At 38.8% G+C, this 15,687-nt stretch overlaps 1 protein-coding gene across 1 annotated transcript in view; it reads right to left on the minus strand.

The window, feature by feature from the left end:
* Nucleotides 1–15,687, minus strand: part of csmd3b (CUB and Sushi multiple domains 3b) — a 383,486-nt gene that overhangs the window by 89,932 nt on the left and 277,867 nt on the right. Inside the window, exons 13-18 of the mRNA XM_039820294.1 lie at nucleotides 8,073–8,255; nucleotides 6,825–7,151; nucleotides 4,831–5,025; nucleotides 2,978–3,116; nucleotides 1,305–1,492; nucleotides 768–956 (exon numbers count right to left, since the gene is read on the minus strand). Of these exons, the coding sequence (XP_039676228.1) occupies nucleotides 768–956; nucleotides 1,305–1,492; nucleotides 2,978–3,116; nucleotides 4,831–5,025; nucleotides 6,825–7,151; nucleotides 8,073–8,255 (1,221 nt within the window). The remainder of the gene's footprint in view (nucleotides 1–767; nucleotides 957–1,304; nucleotides 1,493–2,977; nucleotides 3,117–4,830; nucleotides 5,026–6,824; nucleotides 7,152–8,072; nucleotides 8,256–15,687) is intronic.

Genomic DNA, 15,687 nt, shown 5'->3' on the forward strand with positions numbered 1-15,687 from the left:
ATGTGACTCAGCTCCCCATACAGGGATGGCGGGCTCCACTGCTGATCTTTTTCACACGCCTTAGCTTCTTTTTTAATGGATCAACTAGATAGCATGCTTTGAGTCTCTAAAAGATCTTACCTTTCATCTTTAGAAAACACTTACAAATGCATTATTTGGTTAGAGGGACTGTCATTTTTAAGAACTGGCTGAATTTCATTTTTGAACAAAATTTCTATTGTACTATAAATAACAGTGTACTGTCATGTTGACCATGTGGCCATGTCATGTCAGTATGAGCTCCCACACTGCACTCTGGGCGTATCGTCTCTGCACCAACACCTAGATGAAATGTTGTGTTGGATTTCATGTATTGGTGGTAAAGATAGTGATCTTATGATAAGTTGTGTAAAAAGTCAAAGACTGTAAAGTTATGAGGATAACATCTGACGATAGACGATACAAAGCTAAGGATGATGATATAATTTTGGGTGTCAAATTAGTGTAAGATATCAACTTGCGTTATCCAAAAAGGCAGTCTTATTGGAGTATGTGATATGTAAATATATCAATTTGAACATGTCAAGGCCAAATTAACATGCCATCTTGTGATTATGAAGTTTGGCTACAGCAGTGTTTTCCCAAGAATCAGTTTTTTGTTTAAACATATTTAATGAGTGCTACAACAAAATCAGTTATAATGTAGAGCAAGGAATACTTATAAAGAACCATACATCACTTATATTCATAATTCATTTGAATGAAAGGTTATTTCTTTGGGTATTTACCGTCACATGTAGGTAAAGGGTGGCTCCACCAGTGGTTCTTCTCGCATACTAGCGGCTCCTCATGGCTGAGTCTGTAGCCAGAACCACAACCGAATGATACTGTGGACCCAATGGAGAAATCCTGCCCATACCGAATACCATTGACAGGGATACCAGGGTCCAGGCATGAGTAGCTGTCCACTGTAACGCCTGAACAAAAAAGGAAGTCTAAATGGTACGTTTGTGCAGTTTTGCTTATGTGCATACTCTAAATTCACAGCTGGTTTGAATCTCCACATAAAGCCCCATGCTGTGCAATCATGGTGATTTTCTTTTCGCATGTTAGGCCAGCTTGTGAATCTCTGTATGGTGGGCTACTATTGAAATGTTGTGTCCTGACATCATGCACACCGACTGTTATGTATGTATAAAGTACATAAAGTACGTCTTATTCTGATTTGTAGAAGGCATGCACAATATTTTAAAGTCAGCTTTGTATCTATGAATGCATGTCATGTGTGTATATGCATAAATATGCTTTATTTGTTTCTGACTTACTTTCATATAATATTTTGAAGCCAGCATTTGACCGGCTGTTATCGGTGGTAAACAGTAGATAAAGAAAGTTGCTGGTGCTGAACAGGAACTGGGGCACCTGGGTACCATTAAAGGAGCCAACCAGAGGAGACAGGAGGTTTGGCCCATCATGGATCTCCAGAAAGTCATAACCCAGCTCTGTTTGGAACCTATGAGAGAACAGCATCAGAATATCACAACGATGATAATCATTTCACTTAAAGTGACACTCTTTTTATTGGATAAAAGCTGTCAGACAACACAAAACCGGGAAAAAGTTCAGGCTCACGTTCATGCACATAATGCTGGATCTGTTTGCAGCATTTATACCCACACATCTAAGTGAAAGCTTGTCAAAGCAACGTGAAGATAATATTGTTGTATATTATTATAGTATATTATATATTACTTTGAGTTGCTTGAAGGTTCACAGGATCACTTAAAGGTACACGCCGACTTATTGGGAATTTAGCTTATTCACTGTAACCCCCAGAGTAAGAATTAAAAGAGGTTAATAGCATACCCTTCTGACGGGTTCCAGCATTAGCTTAGCCCAGCACAGATCCTGCAGGTAACTGGTTCCAACTAGCCTACTGCCCGGATTGGTGCCAAGTGACAAAATAGCGCTAACATGTTCCTATTTACATGTTATGATTTGTAGAATAGCGTGTTAAAAAACGCGTAACATGAGACACAGCCATCTTCTATCCGTAAACAAACCGGGAACTATATTTTCAGACAGGCTTGCTGCGAGCATATCACTCCGCCCAGGTACTATATTCTTCCGCCTGAGAATATAGTTCCCGGTTTGTTTACGGTTAGAAGATGGCTGTGTCTCATGTTACGTTGTTTTTTGTACACGCTGTGACTCTACAAATCACAACATGTAAATAGGAACATGTTGCCGTTATTTTGTCACTTATTTGGAGCAGTAGGATTACTGGAACCATTCACCTGCCTGTTCTGTTATGGGCTGATGCCGCTGGAGCCGTCAGAAAGCGTTACAGCACGCACGGAGATGAGAAGGGTATGTATCGACTTGTCTTACTCTGGGGGTTACGGTGAATAAGCTAAATTCCCAATAAGTCGGCGTGTTCCTTTAAGGGCTGAATCAATTTGATGGTCAATTTGTCCTTAAAACCTGCTAAATTTACTTTGTTGTTTTTTAAAATAAAATTACCAGTGATCAAGAAAAAAAATCACAGCCATTAAATTCATACTTTCTTTTCATGCTGCAGGAGTAAAAAAACGTTGAGGGGTCCAGTCTTTTAAGTCCCCTACAGGTTGTTGAGATAATATTGTTAAATGCACTTTACAATGAAATAAAGTTGAAACAGAAACTCAAACCAATGAAAAATTGATTTTACAAGATCCGCTAAAGTCTTATTTCTATCACCGGTTTACAGCTCAGAGTGCACATAATATAAACCAAAATATTACCCAGCCTTCCTGATCAATGTACAACTCCCAGTATTAATTATACAACCTATAAAATTTAGGCGACCGTTATTATATTCCCCATAAACTTTTAAGTCCGGAAAATCTTTGCTCATCAGAAGTAATTGATGGTAGTTCTGATGAATCTGCACAGTTCTGGCTGTTCAGAGCTCTGAGAGTCTTCATAATATGCAGAATCAAAGAATTATGCCACTCACCTATCAAATGTGATTTTGATGGAGCGACCAGGTTCTGATTCAATCACCCACTCACAGCTGAGGGAATCTTTATAGTAACCAGGCCACCCAGGAGACAAAATCACTCCATTCGGGGCTGAATAGTGGCCTCCACATGGGGCTGGAGGAGGAGAGGGGACAGAAAGAGGGAAGTGAGGGGAGATACAAGGGAACAGAAGGGAAGGCCAAAGATGATTTGTATCAAGACCACCCAAGTCTAGGTGAAGTCCACGTCCAAGTACCGTAATTGTGTGGTGAGTAAGACCTGACACCAGACAGATCTGGCAGACTTTACTAAGTATCTTAGGCTGGTGAATCATCCTCACTAGCAGCTGACATGAAGGCTTCTTGAACACATTTTATATTCAGTCAATATTCTTGTCTGAAGGTTGGTTTGCTGCAACAGTAAACTGCTTGATGAGGCATGCTCTGATTTCACAATTTAACAATACTAGACCATGCTTTTACAGTTACTTTGGATAGCTAGCTACAGTATAGTCCTACTGGAGGCCTTATCGCTGTGTGATCAGCTCAAAGACAGCAAGATTTCATTTGATTTAATGTATTTATGCAAACCTACATTAAATGGACTTTGCAACACATTGTAAACACAATAACAGTTGCCTATTTTCACACCAAGGAGACATAAAGCAACAGTAGCATTCATTTGGAGCTGTGTCTCTGGCCACCTGATGAATCATGATGATAAGTCCAATATCTACTCTCCTTTTAGCTCTGTTTTTGTCTCCACCGACTCCTGACGGAAATATCCGACTCTTCAGCTGCTAAAATGCTCCACTATGTTCACCATCAAGTCACTATCTGCGCTAATTGCACTGCACATAATATAAGGATGGCATTGAATGCAAAAACATAAAGAATGAAGCATAATCAACATTCAGAGAACAAAAAACATAACTGAGAATTTTGTTAACACAAGGTTACTTTTACCCTAGTGTCTGAAGTTAATCTGTTCTGGTCTGTACCTCCTGAATACAAGTAAGTGGATTTTCATCCAAGTAGTGACACACATTAGCTACAGAGGATCTGGGGACATTAAATGACCAGGAGCATAATTAAAATGTTGTTTATTTGTACCATCAACAGTCGACATGTTAGAATTATCTTAAATTAATTATATCTGCTATTGGAGTTACAGCTAAAACACTTACACAGTTAGTTATTGTGTTCCATCTGAGAATAACAGGTCAAATTTACATCTCTAGGATTCTGTACTTTCACATGCAGTTGATTAAACTTTGCGCTAATGCCACCTTGACAAATTATTATATATTTAAATTGCAATGTAATTACCTCTGACTGTATATGGATGATAAATGACAGTGTTATAATGTGAAATGGATGTAATAATTATGTATGGAATAGCTGCAGTCAAAATGGTGTGGTGTAATGACTAATAAGCAGGCTTCACAGACTTTTCAGGGAAGTGGTCACTGTTTCTTGGTACTTTTATAACATACCACTGTGCTAATTATATCTTATCATATCGAACATGTTCATATATTCAGTCATTAACTTCACATTTGGATTTAAGGTAATCTCCACAGATCTATTCCCACTTATTGCTTACAAGAAAGGGTTTGATATGCATGAATAGTGCTACTGCTTTGTAAGCTAGTAGCTGTACATGTGACAGCGGTGTATTGATAGATATTTCCCTGGAAATTTAGGTTAACTGGACACCTCCATATCTCTTCTGTCAAACTGAAAGCTGATAATTTCCACCTCCTGGGTCTTTACGCTAAGTAATGATATCTTGGATGACATATTGTTCCCGTGTTAATAGTTTAATCAGCAATCAAGTCAATATTTACCTTCACATTTAGGGATGGGCCCACTCCACATGACTTTTCCTTTTTCTAACTGACAGGAGATGGTCTCGGTTCCTTGGGTTTTGATAAAACCGTCCTCGCAGACCACAGAAATGGAGCTGCCAAGCTGGAAGCTGTCTCCAAAGCGGCGAGCGTTGATTGGAATGCCAGGGTCTGGGCACTCATTATGGCCAAATGCTGGGGTAAAAAGTTACAAGGAGACACACATATGATGAGAAAGATATTGGAGACTAATCGCCCACAGACACATGCAGAGAAATGTTATAAAAGAATATGAGACCTTTATTGAACAGACACTCGCATGCTACATTTTGATGACATTTCTGAGAAAGAATCATATAGATCTATTACAGTAAGGTGACATCTTTAGAGTGTCCAGTCCTGGCCAGCAAACATCTCCTATAATCTGTCTGTTCATTATTCCTGCTCTGCCTTCCTATATCTTTGCTAATATGCTCATTTATCATGCTACAGTATATTTGCACTGTGCTTAGATTGGATCTAAGCAATGTTACTTCTGATAAAACTCCTGTGAGCATGTCTGCTTTAGGATATGGTCTGGCTCAGATTAGAAGGCTGTAAATTCCAACCTTAAGTTGCTCAGGTTTTGCCAGTATAAGCAATCTGGTGTGATCAGGTGATAGAGAGATTTAAAAATGAGAAATGCAGTGACCCAAAAAATATACACATATATACTCAGAATGGTTTGAGCTGAAGTCAAACATACACTGTGAGGATACTTGTGGACAGAACACTTCAACATTTTGTCTGTTTGCCGTCAAACAAATGAGAAGATCAATATCAATTTCCATTTCTGTTTGTCTGGTATGGAGATGTGTTTAGCCTGAATTAGCTCAAAGACTGCAAGCAGGGGCACACACCGTTCGCCATCATCAAAATTGAACAAATAAGCCTTTCAACAAATCCAAAACTATCTTATTCACAGCACAAGTTCTATCCTGTTGTCTCGCCAGCTAGTCAGCAATACATCTACGAGTCTCCTGGGTTTTGATCAGTTATAAAAGTCTGAACAGTTGGCAACTTTACAATGAAGACAGAACGGCTGAGATGTTAACTTCTCTTAAAACACTAATGTCTCGGTTTCTTTTTTGACAAGGGTGAACGACGCAAGGTATGTTTAGAAAAAGGCAATTTGGGAGGTTTTGGAAGGTGTTTTGTTCCACTTTTGACAGAACTAGACAGTTTCTGCTAGCTTCTAGTGTTTGTGCAACACAAGGCTAAACACATCCTGGACCTCTCTTTGTACTGTCCTCGACGCACAGACAAAAATGATGAAATGATGATCTTCTCATCTGACTCGAGTACGCCAACAAACAAGCCAAAAAGCTCCCAAAAAGTGTTCCTTTAATGCCTTTCATGCCTTATTTCCTCTTTGTTCTGCAACATACATCTCTATTCTTAGCTGCTGTGTTGACCACATGAAACCTCTTGAAGTTTGCCTTTTGTCTTTTCCAGAACAACTCTTCTGAACAGTCTGATGTAACTTTTAGTGAATTAAAAGAGCTTCTATCTAAAATAAAGCATCCAAACATCTGAGGGGGGAAAAAAATCGCCTCAACTCTTTCTAAATGATTGTGGTGATGAAAACTAAGAGAGATAATAAGTAACTATATAGTTATTTTAATTGCGAGAGTTGGATGACTGATGGATATACTGTCTTAGAATAAAACCACCTCATGTTTAATACAACTGATAGAGGTCTTGGCTGAAAGTCATGCATAAAAAGCCATATACAGTCATATGAGAAGTACTGTTTCATAGTGTCATAACACTCCTGCCTTATTCTGCCATAAAAGAAAATAAATGTGACCCTAAATCATATTTTTACTGCCATTACCATGTATCAAACTTCAACTTGTTAGAGTATTATCAATATACTGTTGCCACATTTCACCCTGTTTTACAGCAAATAGTTATTTTTCCTGTATTTGAATAGAAATAGAAAAATGACATACTACTGTATGTGATATTAAATCCTCTTCCTGACATGGAGTGATCAGCCTGAAACTCCAGTCTCAGTGTGTTGGTATTGGACGTCAGATGGGAAGGACTCTCAGCTCCAGAGAACCTCCCGATGACGCCGGCATCATTTGTCTCGCCATCTTTCACCGTTAGGGAATCATAGGGTGCCTCGAGGTCAAAGTCATTAAATGCCAAGTGGATTCTGGAGCCTGGATCTGATTGGATGAGCCAGACACAGTTCATGTTGTTTCCATAGCCTTCTGGGTAATCTGGGGAGAGTACAGTTCCTGAGGGAGCTGTGAAGTTGGACATGCAGGGGACTGTGGGAGCAAGAGAAGTACAGAAAGACAGACAGACAGACAGAGAGACAGAGAGACAGACACACATACAAAGACAGAGAGTGAGGAGAAATACAAATTTAGAAAAGGCTAGAAAGGGGAGGGAAAAAGATGCAGAGAGAGACATTTCCTGTTAAATATTCATCGCCATAGCATCATCGGTCATCATCTGCTCCAGGCCATAATAAAGACAGGTCAGACTGAATGTTATCAACATCACAGCAGAGCACATGCCATGTTTTCTTTTCCTTCTGCAGCCAGGACCATGAAAATTAGGGATGCTCCAGCTGGAAAATTCTGTGGCCATACCGACGTTTAAAAAAGCAATTTTGCCAATAGTTGATGTTTTGTTGTTGTTCTTATGCTTCAGGGAAACAAAGAAATCATTATAAAAAATACAGTTTGAAAGTCATTTAACATTTCATTACACTATATTTTAAATGAACACCTTTAATTTTTCACCTTGTGTTTTTCATACAGAACACAGCGTTCTTGTTGCTGATCTTTCTCCGAAACAGTGTACTACTCCCACACAGCTGACATTTTCTTTCACTTTTATTTTCTTCTATTTATTTGTAAACAAACCAAACGTGCGTATGACACCTGTTGCACTCTTACTTTATGTCATACGAGAGTCATGTCCAGCCAGTGGGTTCTTCTCCGAATCAGCAGCTGCAGTAGCAACATATGTTAGCTACTGTTATTCGAGTCCAACCCAAAATAACCAACACAACCTTTAGCGAGCGCAAAATTGATGCAACATAACAAATAAACATTGGTCACTGCTATCGGTGAATATCATCATATTTGCCAATAGGCCAATGCCAGTCAACAAGGTGAATATCGGCCGACATTGATGTGCATCCCTTCTGATAATAACCTAAACATGATTTTAATACTTACATATGCATATGGGGATGTTTGCTGACCACTGATTGTTGTCTTGGCAGGAGATAGTTTTCTCTCCAATCAGCTCAAATCCAAACTGGCACTCAAACCTCAGAATTCCTCCATTTAAGAAGCTGTCCCCTTCTCTTATTCCATAGAGAGGAGTTCCAGGGTCGCCACAACTCTCTTTGTCTATTTCTGTAGAAAAAAATAGACAAGAAGGAGACATTAACATCTGAGTGTCATTCCTCGGTGCCATAGACCTCCATTGTTGTCCAAAAACCATACAAAAATGCACCAATAAAGCTGATGGTCGGACTGGGTGACCATGAACATGAGCACTATTTATTTTGAGCCAGTCCAACAATTATAATGTCCTGCTGTAAATGTTCACAAGAGCACCAAATCTGAATTAATCTGCAGCAGAAAGTAGTACCTGACTAATGTACTATTTACTCGTTTGAGTACTGTTATACTGTATATCTAATAAACTACAATGCCCAGCTGTTTTAAGACTGTTTTTTAATCTTTTAAAACATGAAATATATATTTAGGACCCATTCATAAAGCTCTACATCTTCAGTAGGAACCAATGGACTTGGGGCAGAGAGTCGTGACAGGCTGGGGAAGTCAGAAAGTATTGAGAGGACTAAACAAATAAAAAATTGACTATAGGAAAAATAAAGAATATTGCTGGCCTTATCCTGTAACATGGAATGTATGCACGTGAATTTCATAGAATACAAACAATTAAGCAGCTTAATTATAACTGAAAACATTAGCATCAAGGTGGATTATATCGTGACAAGATAAGAAAATGCTAGTTTATTCGGCGTCTGGAGTCTGGCTTTAATAATATTTTTGGTCACCATGCAGTGTTATAAGCCTCAAATACCCAATGGCCATCTTTCCCTGCTGTGAAACACCATGTCATGCTGCACGAGCTCATCATCCATTTTGAACAGAAATATACTGCCAACCAAATAGAGACTTGCTTGAAGATGATTGGCTCTTGGTTTGCTGCGTCAGGAGAATTTCATGAATGCTTTTTACTTCTTTGCTCACGTAGCCTGGAGCAAGTTTGCATCCATCTCTTTCTGTGTGCCTCCTTCCCCTGAGTTTGCAAGTATTCATGACACCTCTTTTGTCACATTCAGTCTGACCATTAGGTCACACAGATCCTTCTCTGATTCTATATACAGGTGCCACTGTATCACCATAATTCTCTTTAAAATTTTGTGTATGGTATTTCAGGAAATATACCCTCTACTTCCCTGCTTTCCTCCTCTTTATTCCCCGCTCTCCTCTCCTAATTTCGGTACTATTTACAGGAGTGGCCCATGGCAGGAAGCAAAGGTGTGTGTTTGTATATCTATGTGTGTGTGTGCGTGTCTGAGTGCGTGTTTGAGATGTATTGCATTAATTTCCATCATGACATCGTCTTTATGAGACCCACAGACTCAACCAATCACAACATGCCTAACACACGTGCTGTGCGTGAACACATGCACACATATACCTTGCAAGAATAGAAAACAAATTGCTTTGGAGAGAAATGAAGAATACTGTCGCTGCATTCCTATACTACTACTCTCTTTCTCTCTCTCTATCACAAAGACACACACACACACACTCGCATGCGCACACACACACACAAATAATCCTATTGTGTTTGCAACAACAAGGCTGACGGATTCACAAAGGGGATTAGGCTCCTTCAAGTGTATGTGTGTGTGAGTGAATGAATGTGTATGTGTGTGTGTACAACTTCAATATTATGTTTGTGATTGCACATTGAGCTCCATTCCATTCTGTTCTATAAGATTCCATCATCCTCACACCATATTGTCCATGGGAATACATATGTGTACATACACACACACACACACACACGGGTAAATGCACTACCTGTAAAGATCTGAGAGAGTAAGGTAATAGATTATAGTGATTATAATGAGACTGGGAGAAAAAAAGCTTATTTGCTGTTTCTCTTTTGTGACCATTGTGAAATTGATTTTACGGCTAGGTTGCAAATAGTAATCAAATGCTGAATGTATAGTTGTATGCAAAGTCTAGTTTGTTACATGCTATAAACTCTCCTGCAAGTTCCGGCTGTTGCTGTGCTTTATATTCAATATGTTTATCCCTTTCCAATGTCTCCAAAACAAAAAGCAAGATGGATTAAACAAATTAAACCACATAAAATAATAATGCAGTAGCTATAATAGCCGCAGAAGAAGAGGAATTGAGTGGAAAGTTAAGCAGATTTGCAGTGTGAGGAAAGAATGAGAAATTCAGCCTGTCTAATTAGCTTGTGGTTTTCTGAATATGTGACCTAAAGGGAGTGGCTCAAATTGACTTGTTCCCAATGTAGACATCAGTGAAGATGGTCTGTTGAATGAAAATGATCTAACTTATTACACTCACAATACTGAAATTTTTTTCTGCCTCTCTAAGGTTCCAAACCAGGCCAGTGAGGAGCTTTTGAGGATGGATTTGATAGGAGATGTGTATAAGAAAGACATAAATTTTCGGTCTCATTAAAACACACAATCTCTGTCGGCTCTTGTAACATGAAGTGCACACTACTTTTTTATACTCAATGGTGTAACTCCCAAACACCTGTAACTCTCTGAAAATTGGACTTCAGGATCACAGATAATAATTGGACAGTTTTCTTTGATCTGGACGCATCATTGGGCAGAAATACATCACTGAAGTCTGCTGTAAAAACTTCTCAACTACACACCCAGACTATGTCTCGTGACCCTGAAAAAGGCTTGTGCTTCCAGCATCATCAGTGGATTTCAGGATGTGCCTGTCCTCACAAAGATTTCTGCAATCTATGTACAAAAATTACAGGTGGGAGAACAGGACACCCACATCTCAGAGACATTTTTGTGCCACTAAGATGTTACTGTCACTCCCTCTCCCCATCTGAGAACAATATGTTAGAAAATCTGAATAAATAACTAAATAAATGTTACATCAGTGCTTGAGTACACTTTGTTACATCAAAACAAGGAAGTAAAACCTATACAAGCCTGCCAAGGGTATACCTAAGAAAGGTTAACGCAGCATTTAAAAAACAACTCTTCTGCTTATTCTAAAAACAAAGAGTCTAATGAGCTCAGAAGCATCTGGAGCTGCTTCTTGATGAGCCTTTCAAACGACTTCCTGACCAATGAAGGCCAAAACGGCTGTAGGTTCTAAGTGAGTACAACATTGCTTAGTCAATCCCTGTCCATTTATTGTCAGAGAAGTTTTAACGACAAAATAGGAATCAGGACAAATTCACACAGCTTGGTTATCCAATGCCGTACATGATTTAAAATGTATGGAATATTTCATGAAGTCCTAATGACAGATAGAATCATTTTTTTATGATGAATTTTGACCCAATGAACTACATATATAGTATTTCAGTATAAGTAACAGTGGTGGCTACAAGAGGATTGAACATTATACGAGTCAATAATTCATGACTAGAAAATGAAATGCTGTTTACAGTTCTGTGATTAAGTTAGCCCTGCCCTTCACAGGTTACCTCTGAAGCACACGTGCATGTATATGTGCGCACACACACAACACACACACACACACACACACACACACACACACACACACACACACACACACACACACACACACGTCCGGTTTTGGCTCAGTACCCCAATACTGAGGTTATTGACTGTAAAATTGAACCACATTTCTGGTTATGTTGTGAATGAATATTTCATGAATTCATATTTCATGGTGTTTCAGCCGCTCTGAATGAAATGCTGTTTAGTGCTGTGTGATGAAGAGTGTCCCGTTCCGTACCTGGACTACAGTGCTGCAACAGGATTAGGATCCTGTGGGACCCAACACAAATCACACGGGTGCAGGAAATATTTACTGGTCGGAGCAGGCGGTCAGCATCATTATCGCAGGATGACATTTCATATATGAAAATATGAGAGGCTGTTGTTATTGAGCTTGACTATGCTTCTAAATGCTTTGTCCTTCAGAAAAATTATATGTATCCAAATAAGATACCACATAAAGTTCAGTTGCAGTTCCATTTTTTGCTCTTGTGACCTCCTTCGCTAAATTGCTTTCTCTCTTAATCTCTCCATTTAGATCAGTCATGTAGTCTGCTTTAGACGTTTTGTTGAATGTCAATAACGTGAGACAACCTTAATACACAGTTATTAATCCAAAAACAGACACACAATCACTCACAGAAACATATGGGTGCACAGATGCAGGAAGACATGACACATAACGCACATACACTACAGATCCATCCAACCAGAGGTCAACTGTGCTGTAAAAATCCACCTTCACATCTTTTCCTCCAATAAAATACATCACATATTAAAAACTATAAAAAAGCTGATGAAAAATCTAAAATAAAATCTCAAAAGTAAGAGCTGACATTATGACTCAGTGATGGGATCCTGCTTAAGAAAAGAGAAAATAGCAGCCCGAGCGATGATATAGTAACATTCAAATTTAGGGATGGGATTTTTATTTTTACTTCTCCCTGACAGAGGCTGCGGTATCATGTTTTGACGCATGAGCCTTAGCTGCAGAGTAATTGCAGTTAAGTTAGTGTCATTATATGAGATAAACCCAGCAACATCTAGCATGAGGAGCAAACTAGATAAAACACATCTGTAATGAGATTGACACGTGTACCATCCAGCCCTCTTTTACATCTGGCTGTGAGGCAGGTACTTGACGTTTTGCTGCACTTTGTAGTCTCCTAGCACAGCGTTATATAACACAGGATGCTGGGATAATGCTAGAATGATGCACTTAAAAAAGCCAGAACTTGAAGGAATGACTCATCAGCAGAAACAATGTATTTCAATGAAAATCGATGAGAGGTGAGGCAAATATTTGCACTTATTGTTCTATGTTTTGTATCATTTAAGGCCCCCATATTGGAAAAAAATATTAAAATCTAAGTCATTTTACATGCAGAAATATGTCCTACAGGCAGATTTAAATACTGTATTAATATGTACACTATAAATTGTATTGGTAATATTGTATAATTTACTGAGTACTTCTACTCATTTTAAGTTTTAATTTAAAATATATAATATAGGAATAGCAATTACTTATCTGGTTCAGATGTCCCTTATGCCTTGTTGTTAAAAGTTCATATCTGACATCAGGAAAGACACACCACCATCCACCTGACAGCTCAATCAATCTGATGTGCTGACAGGTGCCTTTACTTGCCACGTCCATGGTCACAATGTGGCTTTAGTAGCTGCAGGTGAGTGAGGGCAAATGAGCACCTGTGCCTGTTTTAATTGGCAGGAATCAGCTGCTACTGCTGGAACATAAGGTTCATTCTGTGTGAAGTGTTGAATCCTACATCAATCCAATTGGCAGCTGCTGCATTTAAATTATAGAAAGCAATGGTGGTGCTCTAAAATTCAACTCTGTGGCGGCCCCTAAAACCTCAAAAGTAAGATGAGCTGGTGATGAAATACTGCTGAAGACCTTCACAGATTTTATAAACTCTTCTTTTGGCAAAAAAACACTGTTAGAAAAATAGGAGAAGAGGAACTGAATTAGGTGCATTTTGACTGCCATAATGCCCCTGCAAGCCACACACCAAACCTCCTTTCTGACTGAGAATGTGAGTGGGAAAGTTAATAATGCATTACTTTATGAGATGGCTTTATCTGATATCTACCCATTCCAAAAAGAATATTCAGCACATTTATTCTGCCTGCTCTGTGTTTTATGAAGTTGGCCATTCAGTTTGAATGATATATAGACATATTGAATATGTATTATTTATTCAAGAGACATAAAGAATTACAACACTATCTAAATATCAGTGTGTTGTGTTTCATGAGATAATGTATTCAAGACTGACTCATACAATACATAGAACTTACATACGTACATAAAACATTCTTACCGCCCCAAAAAGGCCAAACATAACGTTTAAAACTATATTAAGTCAATTAGAATGCATACATACTGTTTTCTATGTTTCATTCTTTTTATTGTATGATATGTGTTTTATTCTTGGTTTCTGATGTGAAGCACTTTGGATACCTGCTGGTTACTGTAAAGTAATATATAAATAAATGTTGATTGATTGATTGATTGATGCATGAATAATTGACTGGAAATGACCTGAGATTGTAATCTTATTTAGTGACATGTAACCTGTGGGGATTTCTATTTTCAAACCAGACAAAAAAAAAATGTGTAAGTTAGATATGGTGCTATAAATATAATCAGTGAAACATGCATCCCTGCAGTAACACACTCAATATATTTTTCATTTCTTAGAAAAAGAACATAAATCACTAAACATGTGGTTTTATTGTTGTTGAACTTACACAATAAAGCAAATTTAAGGCAAATATTATGCTTTGAAAATGCTTGTACTTAGGTATTGCATAACTCCATGTACACACACACACACACACACACACACACACACACACACACACACACACACACACACACAACACAGACATATTATGCTCAAAAACGTCAATGACACCTCTTTATGGACTGTGCAGACAGATATGTAAGCGTATGATCAATGTATTTATTTACAGAGTAGACCAAAACACACTTAAACTTGTAAATGATGTCAACAATATTGCCGTGCTCCCCTAAATCTATAGCAATGACATGCCATGATTCCGGGTAGACAGAAATATTGTTGAACAGGCAGTCTGGACTGCTATGAGTGCGTATGAGTGTGTGTGTGTCTGTGTGTGGGTGTGTGTGTGTGTGTGGGTGTGTGTGTGTGTGTGTGTGTGTGTGTGTGGTTTGTATGCCTTGCAACGGGGGAGTGGAGTCAAAGTGTTGCTAGGTTGGTGACCTTGGCTTTAATAATAGATGAATGGTGACAAGAAAAAGAGAGGGACAGAGAGAGGGAGAGAGAATGATGAGACAGAGAGAAGCAGAAACAGGAGTGAAAGAGTGAAAAGAGAACGATAGAAGCAGGACTGGTCAGCTGAAAGACAACACACGAGAAGAGAGGTGTCTGAGAGAAAAAGGAGAAGCAGAGAAAACAAACTACAGTGCATTACAGAGCAACTGACTGAGAAAATGTTGTGATTTTAGAAAGAAAGGAAAGAGAGAATGGCGATAGAGAGATGGCTAATGAGGAAAAATGACACCGGCAGAGAGACAGACAGAGAGAGAAGAGAAGGGAGATAGGGAGAATGTGAGGAGTGAAAGAGGTGAGTGACTTGTTGGTAGAGCTTCGTTGGCTCAATGACGGAGGACCTGTCTGACACACACACACACACACACACACACACACACACACACACACACACACACACACACACACACACACACACACACACACACACACACACACACACAGTGTAGTGCATGGGTGAATTTGCAGCAAGGCTAGAGTTACTGATAATGTTTATATTTCATAACCAAGATCTATTGGATGTGGGTTTTGGAATACACTCACTCACTCACTCACACATCATCATGTCTCTCTATATATACCTTTTTCTTGCTCAAAAACACGCAAAACACTTCACACAGCCACCTAGTAATACCATAAGTGCCCACCTTTATAGTAAATCTTGTGGGTGATGGAGCCAGCACTCACAGAAAAACACATTTATCTTGC

This window comes from Perca fluviatilis, chromosome 13 (genome assembly GCF_010015445.1).
Source record: "Perca fluviatilis chromosome 13, GENO_Pfluv_1.0, whole genome shotgun sequence".
Classification (NCBI taxonomy): domain Eukaryota; kingdom Metazoa; phylum Chordata; class Actinopteri; order Perciformes; family Percidae; genus Perca; species Perca fluviatilis.